The sequence below is a fragment of the Acipenser ruthenus genome, chromosome 17 (genome assembly GCF_902713425.1).
Source record: "Acipenser ruthenus chromosome 17, fAciRut3.2 maternal haplotype, whole genome shotgun sequence".
Taxonomy (NCBI): Eukaryota; Metazoa; Chordata; class Actinopteri; order Acipenseriformes; family Acipenseridae; genus Acipenser; species Acipenser ruthenus.
Genome location: NC_081205.1, coordinates 24066729 through 24094570, shown reverse-complemented (window position 1 = coordinate 24094570; position 27842 = coordinate 24066729). Strand labels below are relative to the sequence as shown.

General features: G+C 37.9%; 1 protein-coding gene across 2 annotated transcripts in view; it reads right to left on the bottom strand.

Moving 5' to 3' along the window:
* Positions 1-27842, bottom strand: part of LOC117422865 (PEX5-related protein-like) — a 78877-nt gene that overhangs the window by 26544 nt on the left and 24491 nt on the right. Inside the window, exons 2-6 of one of the 2 annotated variants that reach the window (XM_034038070.3) lie at positions 14972-15076; positions 7816-7927; positions 4873-5082; positions 4002-4125; positions 2465-2555 (exon numbers count right to left, since the gene is read on the bottom strand). In XM_034038070.3, the coding sequence (XP_033893961.2) occupies positions 2465-2555; positions 4002-4125; positions 4873-5082; positions 7816-7927; positions 14972-15076 (642 nt within the window). The remainder of the gene's footprint in view (positions 1-2464; positions 2556-4001; positions 4126-4872; positions 5083-7815; positions 7928-14971; positions 15077-27842) is intronic. The other variant, XM_034038071.3, reaches the window with a different exon arrangement.

The following is a 27842-nucleotide window of genomic DNA, read 5'->3' as shown; positions in this document are numbered from 1 at the left end:
GCGGCAAGCCAGCTTTCAGGCTGAAAGGAAAGGGAACTGCACTCTAAGCTCTTTTTCACAATATGCTCAGATACCAACACAGAGGGTCTTACCTTACAGTCTTGAGAGGCAAAAAGAGAAATGGCTTTCTCAGTATGATGGTTTTAACCCCTCGGTAGGCGGGGCTGAGGGCGTCATCCCAGGAAGGGGCCTATTGGCAGCTCTGGTATAGAGAGCTCAGAAAATACCTACCAATAGTCAGGCATATCCCAAACCTAATGTTGCTGGTGGTCGTCTTCAAATTGAAAGGGAAGTGAATATTTACTCCCTCCCTATTTTAAAACCAACCACTAAATACTAGACCTGTGCAGAGCCCTACCATTTAAAATATACTGCACAGAAAATGTACTTTTACAGTTTTATTTACTTACAGTTGTTGATACTGTTTTAGGATACACAGTTAAAAGGATTAATGAATTATCCTAAAAACTGAAAATGCTTTTTTTTTAATGAAACACACACATACTGAAATGAGTATATTTGTGCTCGTTATTATCACTGCCTAATTATTCTTATTCTCCCAGCATTTAGCACCACGTGCTGCAGTCAGTTTGCAAAATCAGTATGCATCGCTTTGATCTGCAAGTTTTAAAAGCACAATTACTGTATATAATAATCTCCATATTTTTTAGGCTAAACTGTATGATGCATTGTACTTTCCATTTGCATTAATAATTTGAGCTCAGGTCAAATACCATCTCCAGGGTATATACAGTATATGAAACATTTTCAGAGATGTAACTCTACTGCTTGCACATTTCCTAACCTTTACAGTTGTCACAGTTATCTCTGATTAAAAACAACCCTTTACTGCACACAGTTTTGTTATTTTTGTACTAAAGCAGTGGGCTGGCAGTAGGACAAATATACCAGGAAATATTCATATAATCAAATCAAGAGAACGGGAGCGGGTTGAGTGGTTTAAAATAATAAACAAAACATGCCTTCATTTTGATCATCTTTAGAATAATTAAATCCATTCTATTCAATTTAAAATGGCTTTTTAGTTGTTTTTTTTCTCAAAGAAAGACTCCTGTAAACAAAGGTTGTGCTGAGTCCTACTGATTCTTTATTTTTTGCTCATTCCCAAATGTACAGGTGCTCTGATTTTGAATGCATTTTTATGAGGAATGTAAAATTGCATTACAGCTGGAATACATTGACCGTTGCAGTTATAAGATAAATTACAAAACCAAACACATTATAAAAGAAGAGGGCACCTGTGAGAGCACATTATCCTAAAGTCTTTCTTTCTTTCTTTCTTTCTTTCTTTGCATAACCCATATCTCAATTTTGTTATACAAAGTTTAACAAGGCTAGGATATTCTGTAACAATATATCATTTCTAAAGTCACTGACATATTCCTACAGGCAAAAAAAACAAAACAAAAAAAAAAACATATTAATAGTAATAGAACATTAGATACAAAAAAAGAAAATTAGAAATGTCAGAATCACAATTATTTCCCAATGAAACTGACACCAGTGCATTGTGATACCTGGCTCTCGAAAAGCGCTACTAAAAATCAATTTGTTGTTTCAGTTGTTTATCCCCAGCAAGGTACATCAATCACTGATTGATCACTGACAATTCAACAATGTCCTAATTTTAGGTAACACTTTACAGTAAATGTCTCTAACTACACTAACATTACTCACCTAGTTACATAGTGATTACATTGTGAATGCCCAATCACATGTGTAAAATACAGTTTAACTGCAATAGAATGTCAACATTTTTGTAATCCAATCAAACCATTATGTTGTTGCACTGCAGTTAGAAACATGTCATGTAAAGTTAGCTAACTTTAAAAACGCATCATACTCTGTTGAAATCCATTGTAAACATTATTTAAAATTTAACCTTTACAGAATTCCATGCATGTCAGTGGCTATTAAAGCTTCTCAGCTCTGACTTAAAAGCAACCCTTAGTAACCACTAGAACAAAATTCTTCAAACTGTATGAACTTCAAATCAAAATAAATTCCCTGAATCTCAACCGAAATAAAATGCAACGTCCAGTCAATACATTTTATCAAACAGGTTACTTTAGGTCTAACAAGCACAAAGGGCTAAATCTGCCACACTCTGTTGCATATCAACAATTTGAAAAAAGCAGTCAGAAAAAAAAAGATACAGTGTAAATCTCAGGAATTGAAAGACTCCCTGAAATAAGGACAGAGACTGAAAGCACAGCCTCATAACTATGGCTCTTGTCTTTCACCTACTGTAACACAGAGGAAGGCATTACTTGATTAACTTGGTGTATTTTAGGTTCTTATACTTTTAAAATGAGGAAACAAAGTATATGATGAACAGCAGATACTGTACATGAGGTACACTGTATATGCCAGCCTGATGCAAGGGAAATCACTGAAATAATACAGGGAGAAAAAGCAAAAAACAGCATACAGTATACCTGACCTGAGATGCTGTGGCCGGTTCTAGTTCTGAGGAGTTGGCTTCCAAGGAACCTTTTGCAGGAGATTGAGTGTGTGTCCAGTTTTCTGTAGACCTAACAAGGGCAACACGATTTGTGTTAGAGTAAACTTGTAAAACATGGTGTGCCCTGGTTATATAGCCAACGTATTTAATGAAAATGTTTATTTTAAGTGATTGGCTAGCACACATTTCATGCTGTAAAGGGACATTTTGCCACTACGGAATGTAAAGCAAACCCATTTTGCATCCCAGCAAAGAGAACCAGGGGTGCACAATAAGCTTCTTTTACTGATATGTGTTTCAGTACATCAATGAGGAAATCTTCTTAACCAATCTGAGTACAAACTGTAGAGTTTCAAGTCTTATTTATGTTTTATATTACATAGGCCATATGTAAATACTGAAGTTAATTAGCTGGGCTGCATGTGTGTTGGCTCTTCTAGTCATTTAATAAAACGTCTCTTTACAGTATCCATAGTCAAAAGTGAACTCATTTACTCAAGGCCAAAAGTTTAAGTAATAAAATATATTTAATGTTCAGCATGTTTTTTGAACGTAATTGATAACAAAAATTAGTCAGCAGGTGCTCTAAATGTAAAGCAGGCACACAGCCTCTTAGAGTATGATAAGCTGCTGAAATATGATACTTAAAAATTCATACTGTACTTCATGACCCGTACAATTGAGTATTTTTTTTTATAACAGAACACGGTAACAACTTTACTAACCCTTTGTTTATCAACATAAGAAATAAAGTAGTTGGGCTCCATTATAGTTATAAACATGTTACAGGCAAAGTTATAAACCTTAAATTGCTAGAGCTATTGGCTAAGCTTTCAGATTTTAGTTCTGAAAGAACAGCACTTCATGAAAGTAATATTTTAAAGTGCTTGTGGCAGTGTGGCAGAGTGAAAGCCCTGCCGGTACATGGGTGTGTGTGGAATGCTGGGTGACAGGGAGGAAGTTAAATTCCTCCCTGCAAAAACACGAAGGAATGTGGCTGGAGCCGTTAATTGAATCACAGCCACAGGTGAATAAAAAGGGTGATCACGGGTGTGAGTGAGGATTGTGATGGTGAAGGTACGGTGCAGTGCTGGACTGTGTGTTTGTTTTGTTTTGGTGATTTGTAAATAAATGCGCGAGAGCGCTTGAACTGTAGCATTCTCTGAGTGTTAACACTACCCGGTCACAGTGCTGTTCAGTATTTTAAAGAACAGTTCCGCCTGTCCCATGTTTTGCCTGCATGTTTTCTTGGTTGCTGCAATCATGGGAGAATCACACAGTCATATGACAGAAAAAATCCTAATTGGAAGGGCCATATTTACCGGAAGCCTTTGTATCCCATGATTCCTGCAAATTCTGTCTTTATAATAACCAATGCTTTATAATAGTTTATAGTACTAAATTCAATGTAAGTGCAATTAATAACTTTTATTGTTCTTCAAAAATAAACACAGTGAACACTGATAACAGTAAACACAGGCTCAAAGAAAATGTTTTGACTTTTTAAATTGCTTACCATAGGAATTCACTTGATGCATTTTTAGAAGAGCGTCTTTTCTCTATTTTCCATTTTCTACTTCCATTCCTTTCTCCATGTAAATTCACCTCCTCCCACTTTTCCAGGGGTGAATGGATATTGACTGGGAATTTACAATAAATAAATAAATAAATAAATAAATAATACACACAGACCTCTTATTGTACTATAATGTAGCTGCTAACTGAAATAGAATTTGTGGCCATTATTATAAAGTCTAACCACGTTACCAATATTACTGTATTAGAACAAACTGACAGAAGAAGGTGTGGTCTAGGATCTCGCCTATCAGCCTAACGAATAAACAAACTCAAAAGTAATTATCCTTGTAACAAATTAATTCCATTGATGTCAAATGCCCTTATATAACTTATGTAAATCCAACATTATTCACAGCTACAGCACAAAAAACAATCACTCTCTTCACATGTACAAATGATGCAGCTGGGGGTGACCCTGTAACACTGTGTATAAGGCACTCATCAGTTTTACTCAGGAGTAATACACTGTTGATTATCCTTAAAAGTTTATCTCTAGCAGCACTTCCCCAGGCGGTGGTATTGTGAGCTTCCCCACAGCAGGTTCTGAGTAGAGCTGTCATTATCTCCTAGGCAGCTGTCCTCTAAAGCTACAGTACGGGACTAACATTTTTAAACTTGCTTTAAATGAAGAAGTAATTTTCAAGCAGCTTTAGTGATCTGGTATGCTTACAAACAGACTATTGCATTTGACAGTAAATCATGACACACACATATATATATATATATATATATATATATATAGGGGTTATATATAGGGGTAGTAAAAATAAACTTTTGAATGTGAATTCTCTATCAAGTAGTTTTCTTACTGGAGTTTAATGACACTCTCTCTGGGGTCTGGGAGCTCTGCATACTCTGCTCAATGTCCACTTTGATCAGCTCCGTCTCCTCAGTCTTCCTCCTGTGGGATGTTCCCTTGAACCCTTCGCTCCTCAGTGTCAGCTCATTCCTTTTACTCTTGCTATGGCTTTTCACTGCAGGTTCACTCAGGTCTAACAGATCCAGACCTGTCGTGAGGACTGGGTGGAGGCGACAAAACGCACACGGGTCACTTGATCTGTCTTCAACCTTTTATTAAGCATTTTCATTGTATTACGGCTTTATCCTAATCACATCCATGTAACCAATGCTTACCTGTTCATTTTGATTAAAAATTAGCTATTTTATACTATAACACATGTTTTAAAGTGCAGTACAATCATAATTAGAGGTATTAGAAAATATGAAAAACTAAGAAAACTATTTGTCTAGCTTGGAGCATATTGTCAAATACAGTCATGTGGACATTTTTTTAGAACACCCCATTTATTCTGTTGTTTTGATTTGTTGTGCTTATGAAATCAAACCCTTGAAATTGAAAATCTTGGAAAATTGTCAAAATAGGCAAATTATCGATTGTCTAATTTAATTGATGACTTTCCTAGGCTACACATGCAATTAATTTAAAATAGTAAGAGAAAAGGAACACATAGCCACTTTTTGGAAGTTGTTTAAGATGCCTAATAATGCACAAAGCTGCTGCAAAATATCAAGACATTTTGCACTCTCATTTGTTACCCAGTGCTAGAAGGCTTATTGGATGGAAGTTTGTATTCCAGCAGGATAATAACCCTAATAATTCTGCAAAGTCTACAAAGGAATTTCTGGAAAAAAGGAAGATTACAGTTATAGATTGGACACCTCAGTCCCCAGATTTGAATCCCATCGAGATGTTGTGGATTGACATGAAGGCTGCTGTTGCAAAAAGGAAACCAGTCGATTGCAGAACTGAAAGATGTATGTGTTCAAGAATGGGCAAAAATATCTCTGGAAAGATACCAGGAACTGGTTTCAAAATACAAAAAAAGATTGCAAGCTGTAAAGGAAGCAAAGGGTGGGCACACAAAATACTAATGTAAGGGTGCCCAAATACTTTTGTCAAAGTATGAAATTAGTTTTGGCATGTTATTTTTCATTTTATGCATGTTATATAATAATTTGTTGTTTTATTATAAAACTACAATTAGATAGAAATCACTTTCTTTGTGGTTTTTCTCTTTTTTTTTTAACTGCCCAAATACTTTTGTCAGCGACTGTACATCACAAGCTTTCATAGAAACAAACACACATCCAAACACCTGTGACAGGGAGCCGGGTCGCTGGTTCTTGCACAAATGTGTGTGCCTTGGAGAAATCAGCTGTGACGTGCCGCAAGAGACGCAGTAGGCTCGCCCAGACCTGTGTGGATCGGAAGGTCTGGACTGGCTGGAGGGCGTGCCTGGGATGCTGTGCAGAGCTCAAAAAGTGGCTGCGCCACAGCTCGGGGCGATTGCAATGCCATTGACACACAGACAGGCGCTGTGTGTTTGTTGACATCCACTCTGCAGGAGCTACTACCACGAAACCCTTTAACTGCAAGACGGTGCCTGTGAAGGCGCTTGCCCAGCCAGGACCATTGGAAAAACAACCCGTGGGAGGCCGGGACATCGGGAGCAACAGAACATAAGTAGGTCAGCTTAGGGGATGTGGATCCCAAAGCAGTATAGAGAGGGTTACTGTGGAGTAGTAGGTTCCTGGAGTGGGACGTTCCTTGTAGTGGGACATTTTGTGTGGCAAACTTTTATTTTTAGCTTTGTTTTGTTTTTGTTTCTGTATTAAATGTGACACTAGGGTTTCCATTGCTGGTACTCTAGTGTCAGTACTGTGTTGAAATTAAATCTGCATGCCTGGGTGCCATATCAACACCCCAATACTATGTGTCTGTGTCAATAATTTCCAGTGACTCCCCTCACACGTAACACATCCCCTGTTACACACTCATACAACAAAACCTATACAAACTGCATGTTTGCTACAGCATACTTGTATACATAAGTACTGGTTTAATAATGAAAAAGCAATTGTTTTTTCAAATTAATGCTATCATTTTTGGTATTAAATGGTATTACAGTTTTGTGGGAAGGTGTTTTCTAGCTTATTTGAATATAGCTTGATTCACAGATGGCACATTCTTTTAGTGAATAAATATTACATTCCTAATTGGAAACTAAAGTAATAGGAACCCAGAGCGATGTTGTATTTAATCTTCAGCACATCAGCATTAAAGGGAAATAATGTTTCCCAGAGAAATACAGCAAGATTAACAGTTTTAACTGTCATTTAATTGTATTTTAAGCAGCACAGTTGATCTTAGTGAGATTTTAAAGATTGTCAATATAGATACTGTATATATATATATATATATATATATATATATATATATATATATATATATATATATATATATATACTGTATAAATACTGTACATATATTATGTATTATTTTCTTTTATAAAGAATTTTAGAATTACAAAACCACTGGGAAAAAACTGATCACAGAAAACTCCTTTTATCTCTTGAACACAGCTCACCATTAAAACATCATCTTGAGACCAGCTCTCTAGTAAGGGAGATTTTCTCAATGCTATGTATTTTGCTTTGTCATTGTTTTAAAATGCTTTTACAATACCATGGAAAGGTTCATTAGTACTTCATAATGCATATGTTTTTTTTTGTTGCTTTTTTTAAAGCCAACTTCAAATCGCAAGAAGCAGTTTTGTGGAATGTAAGATTTCCTTTTACTTAGATTGCTTACAGATATTACTGGTCTAAAAATCTAAATAGATGTTTGCCATTATGTGTGCGTTCTTCAAATATTATAGCATGAGGCTATACACTACAGGACTCACTGGAGCCAGGATTTCATCCTAAGCAAGAGTGCAGAATACAGTTACCTGCTGTATTCGAGGTTACTAGCCGTGAGGCTCCATGGCATTTTGTTTCACACAGAAAGTCATCAATGGAGGGGCTCAGGAGAGGTCTGCTTTCCTGCTGTTCGTTCACCAGCTGGAATCAGAAACAAACATTAAAGACAGAGGATTAATGCATCGAACCGCACTAAGACTGGCCTGTCGAAGTTTCTTTGTTTGGCAATCACTTAAAAAGTTTGTTAACACTTTGCATTGCATGGCTCTAATTACTGTGTATTTACATTGTAGTTACATGTGTGCTTACACATATTTACAATGTTATTACTCATAGTTACAATGCGCTTAATGTGTAAATCTTTTTGCACAATATAACCCTGACCCTAGCTCGAAACCTAACCCTTTTCTGATGTGTACTTACATATATCGTCCAAAAAGATTTACATATTAAGTGCACTATAACTATCATAATAACATTGTAATTATGTGTAAGTACACATGTATTTACTAAGTAACTACTATGTAAATGCACAATAGTTAGAGGCATGTAATGTAAAGTATTACCAAAATGTCATACACTCAGGGGTTGACTTCTGTGCAGCAAGGAATTTGAAATGCATGCAAACAAAGATTCTAAAAACATTCGACAAACATTGGAAACAAACACATTTTAATTCAGGCAACAAGCTTAAAGATGATGCAAAGCCCTGCCACTGCATGTGTTGTATGGCTCTCTCCCGATGGATGAACTCAGGGGACTGCATGTCTTCAAGCAACTGCTGTGTAACACACAACAGCTCTGGGGTCACATATTGTGCTCATCAGTCCTTTCAAGTTTGCTCGTTATACATTGCAAGTGAACAAAACTGTAACACTTATAGGAGCAATTTTGTCCTATGCTGTTAGAATCCCAGCTGCAAACTAGCTACCTAACCGTGACAAAACACAATTTCTGTGACTGGCAGGGTTAACTAAACAGAGACAATAAGGGCAGTGTACACAACTTTATCCTATTTCTCTTCCCTGCACAGAAATTTTGAATGAATCTACCTGAGAGGATTATCTGAAGGTCATCGACTTGTATTTTAATAGGGGATCTCCTACAGTAAGTAAGGAAGCCCTGAGAGGACACTATGGCACAGCCCCACAGCATAATGCTGAGGTATATTTCAAAGAGGTGTCAGTCATTGTAGCTTTGTAAAAAAACAAACATAAAAAAAAATAAAAAAAACATGAATTTATTTATGATTGCTTGTTTACAATGAGGGTTCTTCATCAACTGATAACATTTTCAAGACGTTATTTCATTTCAGGCTTAATAAGAGTGAAAGGGCTGTGGGTCCTATATTTGTGCAAGGGATACTTGAAGATTTGGTTTATTTTTTGTTGCTATTTTTTATTGGTAAAATGTTTTTATTCCTTACACTAAATTTGTCTTTACCGTGGGGCTTAATAGGAAATGTTAGTAAGACAATTACTTTGTTTACACTTAATATTCAGAAAATATCCCCACCTTTCACTCTCCTTTCTAAACACTGAGGTATGTTTCTATAATGCATGATTACGTTATTAATAAATCACAGACATTTTATTTTGTTGCCAGTTAAGCATATTGAGTACAGAATTGGATTCAGCTTCCAAATGTTCATCCCACTCTTGAACTTTTGCACACCAAACAGGCATACTACTATTGCTTAAAATAAATTGTGCCCTAACCTTTGAAATGGTATTTTCTAATTATTATGTGGGAGTATTGAATAACTAATATGGTATAAAAAAGCTGCAGTCTTGCTAATGAATGACTCTCTTATCAGGCAGTTTTCCGGCAAAAGTAAGCCATTAATTAACAATGCCTAAAAATGCATTCACATTTGGATACCCTGCTTATTAATTAGAGTTCAGCACATTCAATTAAAAATCTTGCTATGTTGCCACTTTTTGGCAACTCGGCATAAACATTTTTTCCATCTGTTAAAAAACAAAATCAAATAGCCCTTAACTGGTGCCCTCATTGAATGAAGTAGAAATAACCTTGCTGGGGACTCTGCAGCGGCATCATTGAGCTCAATTTTTGCTTGTCCTCTACTTTTCTTGTGGTTCTTGCACTGCTCTTTCCCAATAAAATAACTTGTGCTGTACGGCTAAATTGAGAAACATTACGTTTTAGGTGCTCTTTTATAGAGCTGGTGTAGCCAGATTACTGCACGCCGTAGTGGTGGTGGCTTAGCCTGAGCATAGTTGCCCCTGCTGTCGCTGTGCTTCCCCTATACTTGTTTGACTTTCTTTGACTCCTGCCCCTGTGACATACATATTTGTAAAGATAGGGAGTGAGAGAGAGAAAGATTGTTAAAACATATGTAAACAGGTTCTGTGGTAGAGTATCCATCCTCAAAACTGGATATCTCTCCAGGACTGTTGAGAAAGATGAGGGCAATAGCTGGAATTGTTCAGAAAAGATGTCTCCACCAGAATCTCTTTGACAAGCTTGTTTTTCAAATCAAAAGTCGCCAGTTCTAACGAGCACAGCTAGTAACCCGAGTTTTGAACTGGATTAAATAAATAAAAAAAAAACTACAGGGAGGTTTTATGACCTGAGTTATTCCCCCTTTCTATATCTCAATTAAGGGTCCTGAGCCTGGACAGAACCCCTGCCATTGCTAAATGATTCTGTGATGACATTTATTAAGCCTTCTACCTTACAGTGGGTACACCTTGAAAATGTGTTTGAGCAGCACTGTAGACCAGGGAAAATAACATGAGTCATAGAGTGCCTCTCTGTGCTCTGATTGAGTCCTTCCTGTTTGAGATTAGAAAACATGTTAGGAGGATGGGTGCCAGCATATGGATCCACCTACACTAATGCTGCAGCATGTGTTGCTTTTAAACCTGTCTCTGTATATGTTTATTAGGGTTATCCATCAAGTCTCACTTCCGTGGAGAGTTTGGGAATTGACGCCCACCCATGATAATCAACTGCTTCACAACATTTCAATCCATTTTGTTTTTTAGGGTTTATGATGCATGTTTTTCTGGTCGAACACAAATCCCTTGCCTTTGCCTGTACCGCTGCACACATTTAGTCACTTTGTTTACAAGTACTTGAAGGGTAATCCAGAATTATGTAATGGAAATCTTTAGCTAATTACGCAGTCCAGGCAGGAAGCCAAAAGAGATGTCTTAGATGTCTTTGTCAAGGGAACCCTACGATAGTTAAACTCCTGAGAGTTTTCCTGAGAAAGTCAAAAGGTTTCTTCCGATTATGTTCACAATCTACTATATGGGAAGAAATATAGAGACTGGAGACATAACGACTGCATTTCTTAAGTAGTTGATTAGAGCTCTTGGACAGTGTATTATTATCTCCTTAGTGGATTAGGGAGCTAATACACTTTGAATGTGAAATTAAACTAATAAAAACATTCACAATGTTAAAACAAACAATATCTGACTGTTCATTATTTAGTAGTATATTAAAGACAATGCTTTTAATACTATAGGCAAGTATAGTGTTTTAGGATGGTTCTATATATGTTTTATTAAATGGGAGATAGTTAGTATCTATGTGTTAAATATCAATGCGAAATTTGACAATGGGGAAAACTAGCCTGACTAATTTTAAAATATGATAATTTAGCAATTAAATTGTTATAATACATTCCGAAGTGTTCCAGCAGTCAGGAATTAAAATGTTCCTCAAAGGTTCACAAGAAAACTGCAACATGGTGATTTCTATGAGTTGTTTTAGAGCGTCTGTTCAAATATTTCAAGTCCTTATGGAAGTTTTAACATTTAGTTATTTGTTCATATAAATATATCGGTAACACTTTAGTTTAGGGATTCAATATTTAAGTGATTATAAACTATCTATAAACATGTTATTAATGATACTATTAACAATTATTTAATGTGATTAGAAATAATAACAGTATTATTATACATTCTGGTCATTGTTTTTTGCACTATTGTTTATAATCGCTTATAACAGATATTGTCTGTCTTTTCAGGTCTGTTTGTCTATCTATGCCTGTGTGTCTGTCTGTCTGTCTGTCTTTATATGTCTGTCTCACCAATTGTATGGGGTTGTTTTGTTTCTGCAATACAGTTAGTATACACATTTGCCATTGTTTTGTTTTTGCTATTGTTTATAACCACTTATAAACTTATAAACTAAAGTGTTACCAATATATTTCACTTTTATATCCTTGCTTAGTTAATATGTAATAACACAATAATACATGAAAAATGGGTACGAAGGATGAGGGAAGAAGTTCTGAGTTCCTCTCAATTTGATTATTTTTGCAACATACACAGAAACCCTACCTGTTAATCCTATTACAGATACTGTATTGCAGAGGTCTAGTTTTATCATGCTGAAGATACTAGCGGAAGAACGGTAATGCTGGCCAGCTTGCTAGTGTTTTTGTGCTGGCCATGGATTCACAGAAAACAGATTGCTGTGGAACACCAGCAAGTGTGGGATAAACTTCCATAGCTGACAATCTGGTAATACAAACTATTGGAGTACGCTTGTAGAAAGAATATCAGTCGATTTACATTTTACATATATACTGTACAACTGAGGAGCTAGACGTAATTATTTCACAGAAAGACAAATTATTATAGAGCGAGGTAAGTTACCCAGCTGACAGAATGGAATCACTGCATACAGTATCTGGCATCAAATGATATGCTATACAGGTGAATATTGATTGAATTCAGGGATTACAAAGTCTATATTGATTCTCCTAATGCAGGCCACCTTGCAAGAAGTATGGTGCCAGTCAGTGAAAGAAACTGTCCCATGTAGTCAGCCTTTAATTGAAGTAAAGCAGGTCTGTTTAATTCCCTACCTCCGTGTACATGTAAAACTTGGCAGTTAAACGTCAGCGCGTCCTATTTCTGTATTGGGTAGTCAATTAGATCTGGCATGTTTACAAGGATGGCTCAGTTGTAAATGCTTCTCATGAACATAGGCCACTAAAAAGACTAAAACTGAACAGGAAGCAAACATTTAAAAACAAATAAACATTTCATCCTAAACTCATGAGAATGAGATGAAGCCATACTCATAAGCTGGCATGACTTATGAGTATAAAGAGTAAAATACGGTACTTTAAAACAACATTTAAAAAAAAAAATACATCAATAACATGCATTGATGGTTGGGCTTGCTAGCCATTAGACTAAAACAAAAACCGGATTTCTACCGATAAATGCAATACACGTGAGCAAAATATCTTAAAGAGCATAACTATTCAAGAGATCAAAAGCAAGAGGTAACAAGATACAGAGACTAAGATATTAAGAATGCAGATAGTACAGATTCTAACATTTCAATCAAGACTACTGGTATGGAAAACAAAGGACAGTTTCCATATCAACATCAGCTGGTTATTGGATTCATTGTAGGTCAAATGTGGTTGGACGAGAGATTAACCAACTGTCCACAAACGTAAAAGTGAATGTCAACAAAGCAGTAAAAAAATACTTACCGTGAAACAAGGCACACATTATTGCCAGCCTTATCAAGTCTAAACTAACTTGTAGATACTGGTCAACCAGGGAACAAAAATAATAAGCATGTTAAAAAAAAAAAATACAAAAATTAAAATAATAAAAAAAAAAAACATTAGAAAACAGGGTTGATGTTACATGACGTTGTTACAGAAAATGACTAAAACTAAATTTCTAGTTTTTTCAAGTGCATATAACAACTAAATTAAGAAAGGAATAAGGAAAAGCTTCAAGGACTGTCTGGGAAACACACTAAAAAGGGTATAACAAGAATGGGGTGCCAAGTAAATAAAAAAAAAGAGGTAGCAGGCAAAGACAGAAGTCGTATTGAAACCTGCAAATGACAAGAGTACAAAGCAAAACATAATGTGCTGTTTTCAAATATTAGAACATTTTTCTAATGAGTCAGTCAACCCTTAAACAAGTATTTCAAAGGACAACAGCATACATAGATAATCCCATTGAAAAGAAATCAAGATAAAGAGCATTCTGGGCAAGAGCAACACAGCACACAACACACAAGGCAAGCAGGGCACTAAACTACACTGAACCCATTCTACTATACTGCTCTATTCCAAACGCTATGTAAATTGTTCACCAGGCACAGAGACATAGAAAAGTCTTTATTGCACGGCAAAAATGAGCAATGAGGTAATTAATTATAACTTGTTAATAATGTAATCACATTCTATCAAGCTCTCAACTTAAAAAAAAAAGTTTAGCTGCTTATCAGGGGTAAAAGATCCAAGTCTCCAGGGAATTTCAGTGCTAATTTTGTATCCGCTGTTGTTGCGGCTGATTTTAGTTAGAATGCTTATCTCACTGTTGCCATTATTATGCACTGCATAATGTACAGATAACAGAAAGGCTGCCACATTAGCAAGCAGAGAGAAAGCCAAACTAACCGAGCACTGCCAAAGCACATCGTTCAAAAAAGAGTAACTTTCAAAAGATATTCAAGCCTGCAGAACATTTCAAAAGAATAAAAGCAACAGTGAAATCTGAAGAGAGTTCAAAGTGTAGAAAAAAAGGTTATAACACAAGTATAGCAGTATTGGAAAAGTGGGGCTGAACTAAATCTGTAATTATAGCAGATGCATAGTGCTTGACAAAGATAAGGATATAGTTGTATATTTAATTAAGTGCGTACTTATGGCAGGTATTGTTGTGTTATTAGGAGTCTCTGTCACATGTGTATGGTTGTATTTAATGATTTGAAGAAGAGAATAGGAAAGCAGTCTATACTTGTCTGTTGGTATTCTTGTTACATGCAGTGTGATATTATGAAACTGTAGAGTTACTGTTCATTTTAACTCTGTCCCCCCTGCATTATGTTCTGGTGATGAGGCAATTATAATGACGACATTTAACAAACTACGAATGAATCCACATATATTTATGCTTCAAAAAGCAGCCCATAACCGTAAACAGCTTCTTTACGGGCAACAGCTTTTTTGCAGTATATTTTTGTAAGAGGGGAAAGGGTTTTCATTTTTGGCAACATTCTTTTGTATGTTATTAGAAATGGATTCACATTAACGGTATTAAATAATGAATTTAGAATTTAAATTTTGTAATGATTCCTCAAACTTTTTTTTTTTTTTTAAATCCAGTTGTTACACTAGCAAGTAGCAACTTCCTGTTGGGAAGCCATGATTAGTCTGCCCACCTGGGATGTCATAGTGAGGAGAGGTTTTCCTTCTGTAGACTCCTTACTTGGTATCTCCTTCATCACCATGGCAACAGCCTTATCTGCAGACCTACAGCCTTTCCCCTACAACAGTGAAATCAACAATGACTTGTGTCAGGACAATTTGAAAGCTCTTACCAGTTCATATATTAAACTATTGTCTTCCCAACGGCAGCTACATCTTCATTTAGATAGAAATATATCAGTATTAAACAAACACACGTAGCTATACACATTTGAAACAGGGAACATTTCATCTTGCAGGCCTAGAGGGTCACTGATGTGAAACTGTTCAAAACCCCGTGCAGGCGAGCAATCACAGTTTCATTCAGTGACTCTTATCTCTGACCTTGAGTCTGCTGTCAAGAACCTGATAATTCAGAGCACTTCATTACTGCCGGTTATGAAATTTGAATATCTGTTTTTCTTTTCCTTGAAAGAAGGGGTATAAGTAGGTTGAAGGCAGCATCAGTTATGTTTTTAAAGGTCGTGTCCTCTTTTCCCCAGCTAATAGATCAACACCCACTGTGACCACAGCTATATGAATGTACAGTAGTACACAGACATGATTTATGGTAACGACAACCCCCTGCTGTCAGACACACTATGGGCCTTGTATTACAAAGCTGGTAAAAGTTTTTACTGATGATACAACAAGTATCTGAGGTAAATCTGCTGTACTTATTCCAACCTTTTTTTTTTTTTTTAATAATTTACACAAAACACGATTTAGGAAACTTATAGTTTAAGAATTTACACCTGAATATACATTTAGTGTTAAATTACCAAGCTTTGAAACCAGGCCCGAGAGTGACAGGGGGACTATGGGACTAAAACAAGATGTATGCAATATTAATCATTTACTGACATTTATGATTCATCATTAATCTAACAGCAGGCACAAAGTACACACTGTATCATTACCTGTATTTTTACAACACACTGTAATACTGCACTTTCATCTGAACCCCCCAAAGTAATATTTCATTCTTAACACCCCTCAAAGACATTGTTCTAAACTTTCTACACATTTGTCACTGTCAGATTTGTTCTCACAGTTCCACTAAACCCTGTGTCTATACAACACAGACTGGACTAATCCAGCAAATTAATACCTACATTTACAACTACATTTTGGGGAAATGTCACTTATATTTGCTACAACAAAATACAGGTATTTTCATAAACTTTATTTTATACATATTATATACAGATTTGTAATTTCATTCCGAAGATATTTCTCCTGGTATACTCCATGGCAAAACTGAATTATATTTTAATACTGAGACATTTGAATTAAAAAAAAAAAAAAACCCAGATACTATTACAATAATGTGTTTAGATTATTTTTATTTTAAGCAAAAATAAACTATTATCAATAAATATGAAAAGTAGTAATACAGTAGTACAAACATTGTAATTTGAAAAAAAAAACATACAAATGACTAATAAAAACTCATGTTAACAACACCTTTACTAACACGTTTATATATATATTAAAACATCAATACTGAAACGTGACTGAAAGTATTTATATTGTCCTTTCAGGAAAAATCCATTCATGTCAATACGATATGTCTGTATTGAAATAATATCCTGGATACTGGAGTATTTGTAATTCTGGTATTGGGAATACAGTGTTTTCAATTTCGAGTTTACATGCAATTCATTGTATTATGTATACTGACAGAATTTCCGTGCCTTACCTGGGAATAACAGCACCCGAAACAACACTGTTATTAGAAAACAACTTACGCTCTGACGTCCCTGCCTGAATTCTCCTTTTTAAAAAGAAAATCTGGCTTTGCAATCTCAACTGATGCTGTGAGAACATTCATGGAAACTTAGGGGCCTTACCAACATTAAATGGTATACAAACCTGAACTAAGAACTAACAAAACAGACTAAAAATCTTAAGAGGTGTTGTCAGCATTTGTCCAAGATTTTTCATGTCACACTGGACCAATTACACAAAGGAGAAATACCAGCTCTGTGCTATAATGGTGCTATGTAATGGTGTTTTACTCACATACCAGAACTGGCTTGTAGCACTGGCTTTGTTATGCCCATGGGTGCACTTTCCAATAAGGCCTGACTGTGAATGAACACAATTCATGAATCACTGAATCAGGAAATAGTGAGGGAGTTCTGAATTGAACTATCCTCCTTGCATGTAAACCTAGTTAATGGTGTTACTTGCTTGCCATCTCATTTGCCTTGTAAAACAAACCTACTCAACCCCCCTCTGTTACAAAACCAATCAAGCAGCACCACACAAGAAGTATGTCCTGTCCTGCCACTCTAAACAGTATGTAAGTGATAACTACAGAGCCCACTGAGTGTACGAGTGATCTGAGTGGATGCAATCTGAGACTAGTCAAGGGTGTTACTAGCGATCAAGTATGGTATTATTATTATTATTATTTATTTCTTAGCAGACGCCCTTATCCAGGGCGACTTACAATTGTTACAAGATATCACATTATACATTATTTCACATTATACAGATATCACATTATTTTTACATACAATTACCCATTTATACAGTTGGGTTTTTTTTTTTTACTGGAGCAATCTAGGTAAAGTACCTTGCTCAAGGGTACAACAGCAGTGTCCCCTACTGGGGATTGAACCCACAACCCTCCGGTCAAGAGTCCAGAGCCCTAACCACTACTCCACACTGCTGCCCCAAGGTAGCATGGTAGATGCCCACTGTAGTTAATATATGGGAAGTTATTTGGTCTTTCCCTTTTAAGGTCCTAGATTTTAATAACAAAAAAGCTGCTCTCGCTTTGTGTCAATCAATCATTCAGCTTGGCGAAAGACTGCTGACGCTATGGAACATTGGGACGTCTGTTTTTTGAACTGTTCCGTTGTGTTATTGCAAGATAACAGGATTTGGAATCCCAATGGAAGTGAAAGACAGAGAGATTCCACTTGTCATTTAATGCTTTATAATGTAAGACATATTTCATGTGTATCTTCCTGTGGCAGGAGCAACCTGAACATTGTAATGGGTTATTGGCGTTTGGTATAAATAGAATGCTTTGTAGCGAAGCTGTGGTCCACAGTGTGTGTTGTTCTTGACCTAGCCACTGAGTTTCCTATCAATTTATGTTGTTAAGCTTTTAAAGATGGTGAGTGATTTTAAAGGTTAGAACTATATCTGGTGTTCTGTTCTCTGGGTAGTTTACACAGGCATTGTTCTAGGCAAAATTATTTCAGCACACCAAACTCAGGCTCCCTGGTTCATTTGTTACAGAAAAATCCACTGAGCCTGAAAGTCGTTTTAACGTTATTGCTGCAAAAAAATGTGTACTTCTTTTTTCTATGTATCGATCTCAAGTCTTTGAAGAGATACTTGTCTACAAAGTGACTGATCTCCTTCTTCACTCGACTTGGCAGACTGACTCGAACGCTTCACAGATTTTGCCACTTCATAGCCCCAAATGCAGTGAAGCAATCATTTAAACCTGCCTGAACCACAGGTTTGAAAACAAAACTGTATAATTTGGAAAGTTAAAGTAGATATAGTATCCAGTCTGCAAAGATTATTATTATTTCCCCCTTCATAGAGATAAATATTGAAGCCAAGTAGGTGGAGCTCCACTCAAGATAAACAGCAGACATAGTTGGCTCAACATACAGGAAAGACCTAACCTTAGCCCATTGATGCTCAATTAGGATGTTCAATTTAAAAACATTAAACCAGTACAGTCGGTGCCTGCGATTATCAGTATACCAATAGCACTGGCATACTGAGAATCGGGATTTCTGCTTAAATGGGACATAACTCTGGAAGACAGTTCTTCCCAATGCTATTTATGTTGTTTAATTGGGGTGTTACTTCGTTTAATTGGGATAGAGTATTTTCAAATGATGAACATGGATCGCTTTTCTGAGTAAGACAGGTTCGGGTAGCGCAGTGCAGTGATTACGTGAGTACGTGATTACTCTGTGACTTGCGTAAATTGCATAAACCATGTTGAACTCTTGAAGGAGCTGACGTCTCCTGTGGTTTCTCAGGCTGCTGTTGCAAAGAAGGTTGGCGTGTCAACATCGCAGGTGTCTCGCCTTGTGATAAAATGTGATTTCCTTATTTTTCATTTAATTTCATTTAGAAATAAAAAAACAGCGATTAATTTTGTTTAGGAATAAAAAAAAAAACAATGATGTATTTAATTTTTATTCATAATGGGATGTGATTTCATTTTGTTTCTTTTCATTTAGGAATAAAAAGCAAAAACACTTCTTCTCTTGTACATGCTGTAAATTGTCTCAAATGCCTCTCATTTAATTGGGACAGCCGCTGAGGCAGGATTTTTTTTACATCTCCCTAGGCATCCCGATAAAGCAGCGCCTACTGTATAATAAATAATCTGGTGACTAAGGAACCATGATGGAGATAGAAAAAGCCGAGATGAAAAAAATCAGTTGGTGGTTTCTATGTACAGCAGAACCCCATGGACGCATAGGGAATGTAGGGTTTCATAAGACTGAAATGTCTAACCCCGAAACATATTATTTTTAATGATTTAATACATGAATACAGTATTAATGTACAATACAGTATTTACTGTATTGTACTGTAAAATAGGGTATAGGTGTGGTATTCAAGTAATGCATTCATTAGTGTCCAAACAAAAAAAGGTGACCTTCTATTACCTTTACAATCAAAGGTGACCTTCTATTACCTACAAACAATCATTGGCAATTAACAGAGGCTGTGTGGTCCAGTGGTTAAAGAACAGGGCTTGTAACCAGGAGGTCTGCAGTTCAAATCCTATATCAGCCACTGACTCATTGTGTTACCCTGAGCAAGTCACTTAACCTCCTTGTGCTCCGTCTTTCGGGTGAGATGTAATTGTAAGTGACTCTGCAGCTGATGCATAGTTCACACACCCTAGTCTCTGTAAGTTGCCTTGAATAAAGGTGTCTGCTAAATAAACAAATAATAATAATAATAACATCCACATTGAGTGTTTTAAAAGCAGATTAGAAGAAAATGTTCCTCTAATCCTGGGTGCTGACATTTTTACTACCATACCGAGGCCGTAAACTCACAATGAAAATATCTCGCAAAAAACTATCAAATGCAACTGATTTGTCACGTACATGTGACTGCTTGTGACAAGGATGGCGTGTGGGGAGACGTCAGACCAGGAAGAAGAAGCTCCCACACAAACAGACTGGAGTACAACTGCATTATTAAATAAACAAAACAAAACAGTTTACAAAAACAAAACGGCTCGTTGGCCAAAACAGACAAACAAAACAAACAGACACGGAACAAACAAGTATTGTGCTGGTGTAAACCAGCATGGGTAGCAGTTGCTTTGGTATTGACTCTCTCGTCTTGCGACTCACGTCTCGTTCCACTCTGAACACAACAATCTGTTGCAGCCAAAGCTGCAGGTCTTTTATATTCTGGCCGAGGGGTTAACTAGCTATTAATTATCTTATTACCCCTCAGCCATAGTCTGCATGAGTTTACTAATTCTGCATGACTGTCAGCTAGTCAGATACTAATTCTGTGTGACTGCAGCTGACAGTCACTCATTCTCACAAGGTAATTTTAAAATAACACAACAATGACAATAATGGCGGACGGCACCTCACTCGCCTTGCCAATAATAAAATGCAAAATAATACATTAAATACAAAACACAAATCATAATATGCAAAGGGGCGGGGAGTACCCTGTCGCACTGCTCCTTAAACCAAGACCACAATCCCTACAATCACTGCAGAGATGACTAAGTAAAGTAGATAAAAATGATTTCATGTCAAAAGGATAAAAGAAGGTTAAGACAAATAACTGCTTAAAATGTGAATGAGTTTTAGTTAGTTTGATCACAACAGGTTCTATATTAAACACACTGTCAGATTGTTCTTGATATTAACTAAATAACTGTGCAAACAAAGAAAACCGATGGACCGCATTGTTTTGTCTTGAGTAATTAGCATGTTTTATTCCATTTAATTAATACTTAACTTCATATTTCTTACTTGGAAAATATGAGTATCAGCACACCCCAATACGATAGAACCCCAACGTTACAGACAGATAGGGAATGGAGGGTTTTCATGAGACTAACTCTGAAACATATTATTTGTACTAATTTAATACATGAGTACTATATTAATACATCTTTATCATGATGAATAATAATAATAAAACAAAACACAACCAAACAAACAGCAAGCAGAGTCAAAATAGTGTATACAGTGGTGTGTTTTATTGAACAGTCAGTTTATAAATGTGGATTTCAGGGTCCAATGTAGTTTTGACATGAGAACATAAGCAGCAATGTATTTATTTATTTATTTATATATGTATTTATTTCTTTATTTCAATATACCAGACAGACCCTGCTTAATGGTGGGCTGACAAATAAGAAGCAAACTATTGCAGTGCTCTAAGTCTAATGGAAAGCTAAATGTCTCTCAATGATGTAAGTACGGATTTCATAAGGAATGCAGGCATCTCAGCAACATTCATCATTGATTCTTTAAGTACACTTTCTGTTACACTCGTCAGCCCTAAGAGATAGGGCAGGAATACATCAGTATAGGGCTATTTATAGTCAAGTTACCGGAAACAGGACATTTTTAAGTCATTAAAGACAGGCCCCCTGGTAATGCAATTGCAGTTGGGATGTGACTGTTTATCACAAAACTTGAGCTCACAAGCACATTTTCAGGAATTAAAAAGGTGTGTTATTCATGCAGCTTGTTTTGGTATTCAAAAATAACATTACTAGCCATTTCACCACCGGTTTATTGATATGTTTAATCGGTGGGATATGAATGCAGCTCTAAGGATTTAAAGTTGTTGCTGATTCAAGATATCTAATCACTCCCTGTGCTGAAGGTCAATTTGTAGTCTAGCATCAAACAGCACTGGATGCAATTAGCTACCACTGGTTATAGGCTGGATTCTCAGATATGTTATGCCATTTCCCTTGAACTTGCTTTCTCATTATAAGTCAGAAAACATACAACACAGTCCTATAACTATGGCTCCTGTCGCCTGTCTTATAATGAGGGAGTGCTGTAATAATGATAGGGCACCAGAGGCATCCTTATTCTTGCTTTGCCTTGCATACAATTATGGGATATTAACATACTTCCAACTGTGATTTTAAATGTAACTTAGGAGGGACCAAAAGGGCTTATTATATTCTGTATAAAATGATTACTTAAATAACTCTGCTACAAAACAGCATCCTAGTTAAGACAGTAGTTAAGACATTTCAATGGCTGAGAACTATCCTGGGTAACATGCAACAAAACTAAATAAACAGCTAAATGTTTAGCTCATTAGTTTAGAGAAGGTTTTGATGAAATAAATAAAGTCTGATGTTCATTAAAAATAATGTGTTTTATTTCTAACAGTTTAAACATCATCCACGTTTTTATAATTTACAAAAGCCAGGTGACTAAGAGAATTCCTCCAAGACAGTTACAGTAATGGCTGTTTCTCAAAGTCATTTTACAAAGTAATCACAGATCAGAAACAGTAAGACTGAAGACTTATAACCAGAAAGTACTTGTGAATTATTCATTTTGCTAAGAACATTATATTAACTTTCATTCGTGCTTGAAACATATTGCCTTGCAGTCCACACAAATTAGTTTAAAAAGTAGAACCCAATGGCAATTGTGTTTTCCTTTCTGTGAAATGCCCAAATGATACAAACAAAGTAGAATGTAAGCTTTTTAATTTAACCGTGGCATACGTGTTGAGGCATCTCCAAGAGCTCCCAGCTGTCAAATGTAAACTGTCTGCATCATTCAGTACAGCCCAACATGTCTCTGGTGATAATTTAGAATTAGAGAAAAGTGAAATACATCTTAAAGAACATCTGCATAGATCTAATGTCACAAATTAGGCTACTTCCAGAATTTTACACACAAGGACAGTTCTTTTAATAGCTCAGGTTCCATTTTCTTCTTGAAGCGTGGTTGATTCTTGGCATCTAACCATGTTTTCATAGTACTTTTTTAAGTACCTGCAGATCACCCTGGGAGACTTTTAAAGAACCTAATATGACATGCATTTATGCTTGCCTTGCCCTGAAACCATAAAAGATCACAGGGGTAAAGATGGTCTTAAGGCGATGTTTAAACTTGTGTCACCCCAAAATTGGTTTGTGAAATTGTTATGCTATGAGGGAGAAGCAAGAAACTGGTTGTTGTTTGATATAAAACAGGGGGTAATGATGTAAGTCAGAAGTTGGCCCTTAAGTAAGCCATCTTTTTTTGTAACAGCTTCCCATGGACAACCTTGATAAATTACTAAACAGTTTTTATTCTTAAAGGAGAGGCAGTACTAGTACCTTTTCATTACCTGACTCCTAAAATAACTGAATAAGGCAATAAATAAATAAATAAATAAATAAACAAATAAAGCAACAGCAGTATGTGACAATGCTTCTTGATGTCAATGCAAATTAATTTCTTCCAGCAGAGGAACCAAACTTTGGATACCAAATATGTAACATTTTTCCACCAATAATTTTTTTTTGCACAATGTTTTTACATACTGTGATGCCTCTGATGCAATCAACATGGGAATCAATAAACGGTTGAAAATGCTATGCAATTCAATCACAATTTTCTTTACTTCTTATTTTCAAACGTGACAACTAACATCAGAAACTAAATAAACACACTTTTATGTTGTTATATCAATAGATCTGATTACATTTACTGCTAGGATGCCCCTGATATAAACAGATTAATTACAAAAACTCCATCCGATCCCATAGAGATACCATATACCGTGTTTACATCGCACTAGGCCTTGTTACTATTTATATTTATTAATTCAGTTTCCCATATGAAATTACATTACCTAACAAAATGAAATTGCTAAATAAACTACATATTACTGATATTGGGACCTTTTGGATAAATCTCTTATCTGAAACAGATAACAATAATATTTGTTTTACAGGCAGTCTCACTCTTATTCACTCAGCTACACTGCACTATCAGGTCTAATGTACTAACCCAACCTCCAGTGTACCTGCTGTTGCTCCCTAGTGGCAGGATGCCATCATAACTACCTGGGGGACCTTCTGGTTGTTGGCCTTGGACTCCAATACTCTTCCGATAACCGGGTCTCTTCTTTGCGCTTCTTTAAGTTCCGCTCTTGGGATGTACTGCCAGGAGGTGGGCAAATGATCCAGATCCTCCTGGACCCCCATGGAGTGCAGTGCAATGGCACTCAGGAGTGGTGTCGACTCTTCCTGTGGTATTGAGACCCCTTGTATTGTGGCCGTTATCACTCCCGGGCTTACTTCCTCCGTACACTGCGAGATTAATCCATTGATGTTCAGAGGCATTCTGGACAGCCCATCAGCATCTGCATTGGCTCTACCCGGACGATACTTGATCTCGAAATTAAAGTCTGCAAGCTCTGCAACCCACCTCTGTCCAGTAGCATTCAGTTTCGCTGTTGTCAGGATATATGTGAGTGGGTTGTTGTCTGTATAGACCGTGAAGGATGGTGCATGGAACAAATAATCACGAAAGCGCTCACATATTGCCCACTTCAATGCCAAGAACTCAAGTTTTCCTGAATGCAGGTGGTAATTCTTCTCCGGTGGTGTGAGTGTCCTTGACCCATATGCTACAACCTTCAATTTTCCTTCTTGTCGCTGGTATAGTACAGCTCCGAGCCCTTCCTGTGAGGCATCACAGTGTAGCACGAACGGCTGATTGAAGTCCGGATATACCAACATGGGCGGGTTAGAAAGGAGATCCAATAGCTGTTCCAACACCTGCTGGTGTGTACTTGTCCATGTGATGGGAGCCCGGCTTGGCAACTGCCCCTGCTTCCCCATTTCCCTCTCTTTCTTTTTCTTATCCTTAAGCTTTTGTGTCTCTGTCCACTGTTTTCCTGCTTGGGGTAATGAAAGCAGGTCATACAAAGGCTTTGTAAGCCTTGAAAAGTTTTGTACATATGCCCTGTAGTATGAGAGGAAACCTAGCATCTTCCTCAATTCTCCTACAGTGGCGGGTTTCTTCTCCTTGAGAGCCTGGACTGGGGCTATCTCTGTGGGATCCATTGAGTAACCATCCTCCGACACCATCCTGCCTAGGAATCTCACCTTTTTTCGGAACATTTCACACTTCTTTGCGGACAGCTTAGCGCCATGTTGCTGATGTCGTTGCAGTACTGTCCTGATGTGCTGGATGTGGTCCTCAAAGGTCTTACTGTGCACTAGATTATCATCTAGGTACGGCTGGCAGATGTCATCTCGAAGGCCTGATAGACACGTTTCCATGCTTCGTTGGAATTCGGCAGGGGCCGAGCTCAGACCAAAAGGAATGCGGACCCACTCATATAAGCCCCAGGGGGTGATGAATGCTGTGAGAGGTCGACTTTCCTTGTCTAGGCTACCATGGTGGTAGGCCTTCCCCTGGTCCAGGACAGAGAACCAGGAACTGCCGCTTAGACTATCCAGCATATCTTGGATTCTGGGAATTGGGTGTCTATCAGGGACGGACTTCCGGTTCAGCTCACGGTAGTCACAGCAAAGCCTTAAACTTCCACCTTTTTTTCGTACACAGACAATGGGTGAGGAGTAATGTGACCTGGACTTGGTTATCCAGCCTCGGTTCAGCAGGTCCTGCAGGTATTCTTTCACCTTGTGATGTAAAGGCTTTGGTACTGATGTGTATGTCTTCTGTACCGGAGTTTTGTCATGGAGAGTGATGTGCATCCGTAACAAGGGAATATGTCCCACATCATAGTCATCTTGAGAGAAAGCATTGCACTCCTCTCTCAGCATCTTCTTAGCCACTGCTTGCTGTGCCGTACTCAAGTGGTGTAAATCAACAGGTGGATCCCATGCATGTCCTTGTTCGTGGATATTCACATTGGGCTTTTGTCCCTGTGGTTCTACTTGACTCCTCTTGTCCTTACACATCTGTCGGGGTGACCCCGCCGAATCCATGTGGTCATTCTGGTGCTCTAAGGATCTCACTGCCGCTGGGTAAACCGCTTTAACTGGCTGCATGTGCCCCAAGGTGGCATGCTGACCCAAGGTGACGTTATGCTTGGATGTGTTCACCACCGAGATAGTGATTGCTGTTGGGTTCCTTTTGCTAACAGTCACTAACCCTTCCATCACCTCCACACCCTCAGGCCAATTCAGCTCCTCCGTAGGGACAAACAGCATCACTTGATCTTCTTCCAGTGTTTACATGTGTGCACGACCTTGGATGGTGGTGGCTTGCCCGGGTGGTAACCTGACTTTCCCCTTTCCTGTCCGGACGACACAACTAATGTCGGTGGTCCTGCAAACTTGCATTATCTGGACCAATTCTTTGGCTGCTTTGACACTCACAGAAAAAGCATCCCTCACCATGTTAACTGTGCCATCAATCGGTGTTTCTCCCTCTAGCATTCTTGGCCCCTTTACAATCTCTTCGATGACATTGAACCCAATGATTGGTTCCTCTGCTACGTTGGGATCACTAGAAACCAGCACTGGGATGTGCAAGCGCTGACTTTGGTTCAATTTGCCATTCAGTTGAAATTCCACCTCAACCCAACCCACAAATAGTATCTCAGTCTGATTGGCTGCCACCCCAATGAGTGTGCCAGGCCCCAGCAGCTCTTCGACTGGCCTAACTGCAGTCTGGGGTAAATGCTGGCTTCTCCACTCTTCACTGATTATGCTGGCCTGGGCTTCCGTATCCCACAACGCTAATGTTGGCACCTTGTCCAGTGTGCAGTGCACCAGGCATCTCCTCCCAATCATCTTAACCAACCGGGCATCCTGCTTTGGGGTGAGGTAGCTGGTTTTGCCTAAATCTGGGTTTCTTCCCCTAGGGTTATCCTTGCTGGCCACCTTCACCTCCCGCCCACTGATGGCACTGCAGAGCACCGGCTGGCTCTGGGTGTGTTGTCTGTGACCAGTTGTCATATCCGGCTGATGATGGGACAATGCCTGTGGGGTTGCTGCTGGTCCCTTCACAGCGACCCCTCCTCGTTTCCCTGAACCTGGCGGTGAGCCCGGCATCCCCGAGATAGATGTCCCTCTTGACCGCACCTGAAACAATGGTTGCACTGCTCTCCTGCCTCAGCTTCCTGGCATGCTCTGCACCCCCTTTGCAGTGGTCTTCTTCTTGCCATTGGCGGGTAGCCCTGACTGGACCTGGTGGTCGCGCCAATTGAGGCTGATAGCATTTTCTTCACCTCGGCTAGTTCTGCTCTAAATTCTCTGACCATCACTTGAACTTCCGTCTCTACTGTCTGCTCAGCGGTGGCCCCCTTTCTTGTCCCTTCTGCTTTGGGTGCGACCCGTCTTGTACTCAGTGATTCTGCGCTTTGGTCACCTTCCTGGAATGCTCTACTTACTTCCACTTGTAGCTCATTTGTTCGGGTTGTTTTGGCTGCAATACTTTTCTTTATTTTCTGCTGCATCTCCAGTTCCAGGCTTGCAGCTTCACTGATCCTCTCTATCAATGCCTCATCAGTCACAGTGGCTTCATCTGGAACTTCACACTGTCACTCTGCAGTCTGGTACCTATGGATCTGAGAAATTTTTTTCTTATCAACTCAGCATCGTACTGCTCTTCGGCCCCTTTTTCTCTGGATGCAAACAGCAGCCTTTCCTTCAACTCAATAGCCCTAAATAAAAAGTTCTGCGCTGACTCTCTAGGTTCCTGTGAAATGTTCACCAACTTCTGGTAGAGGTCTGATGTGCTTTCCTCCTTATAGTGGCCCTTCAAGATTGTTCTCAATTTGTCAAGTGTTAGGTCACTTTTTATCTCGAGCATATCTCTAAGATGAAGTCCTGGGCAAATTGCTTTAATCACAGCATCAATA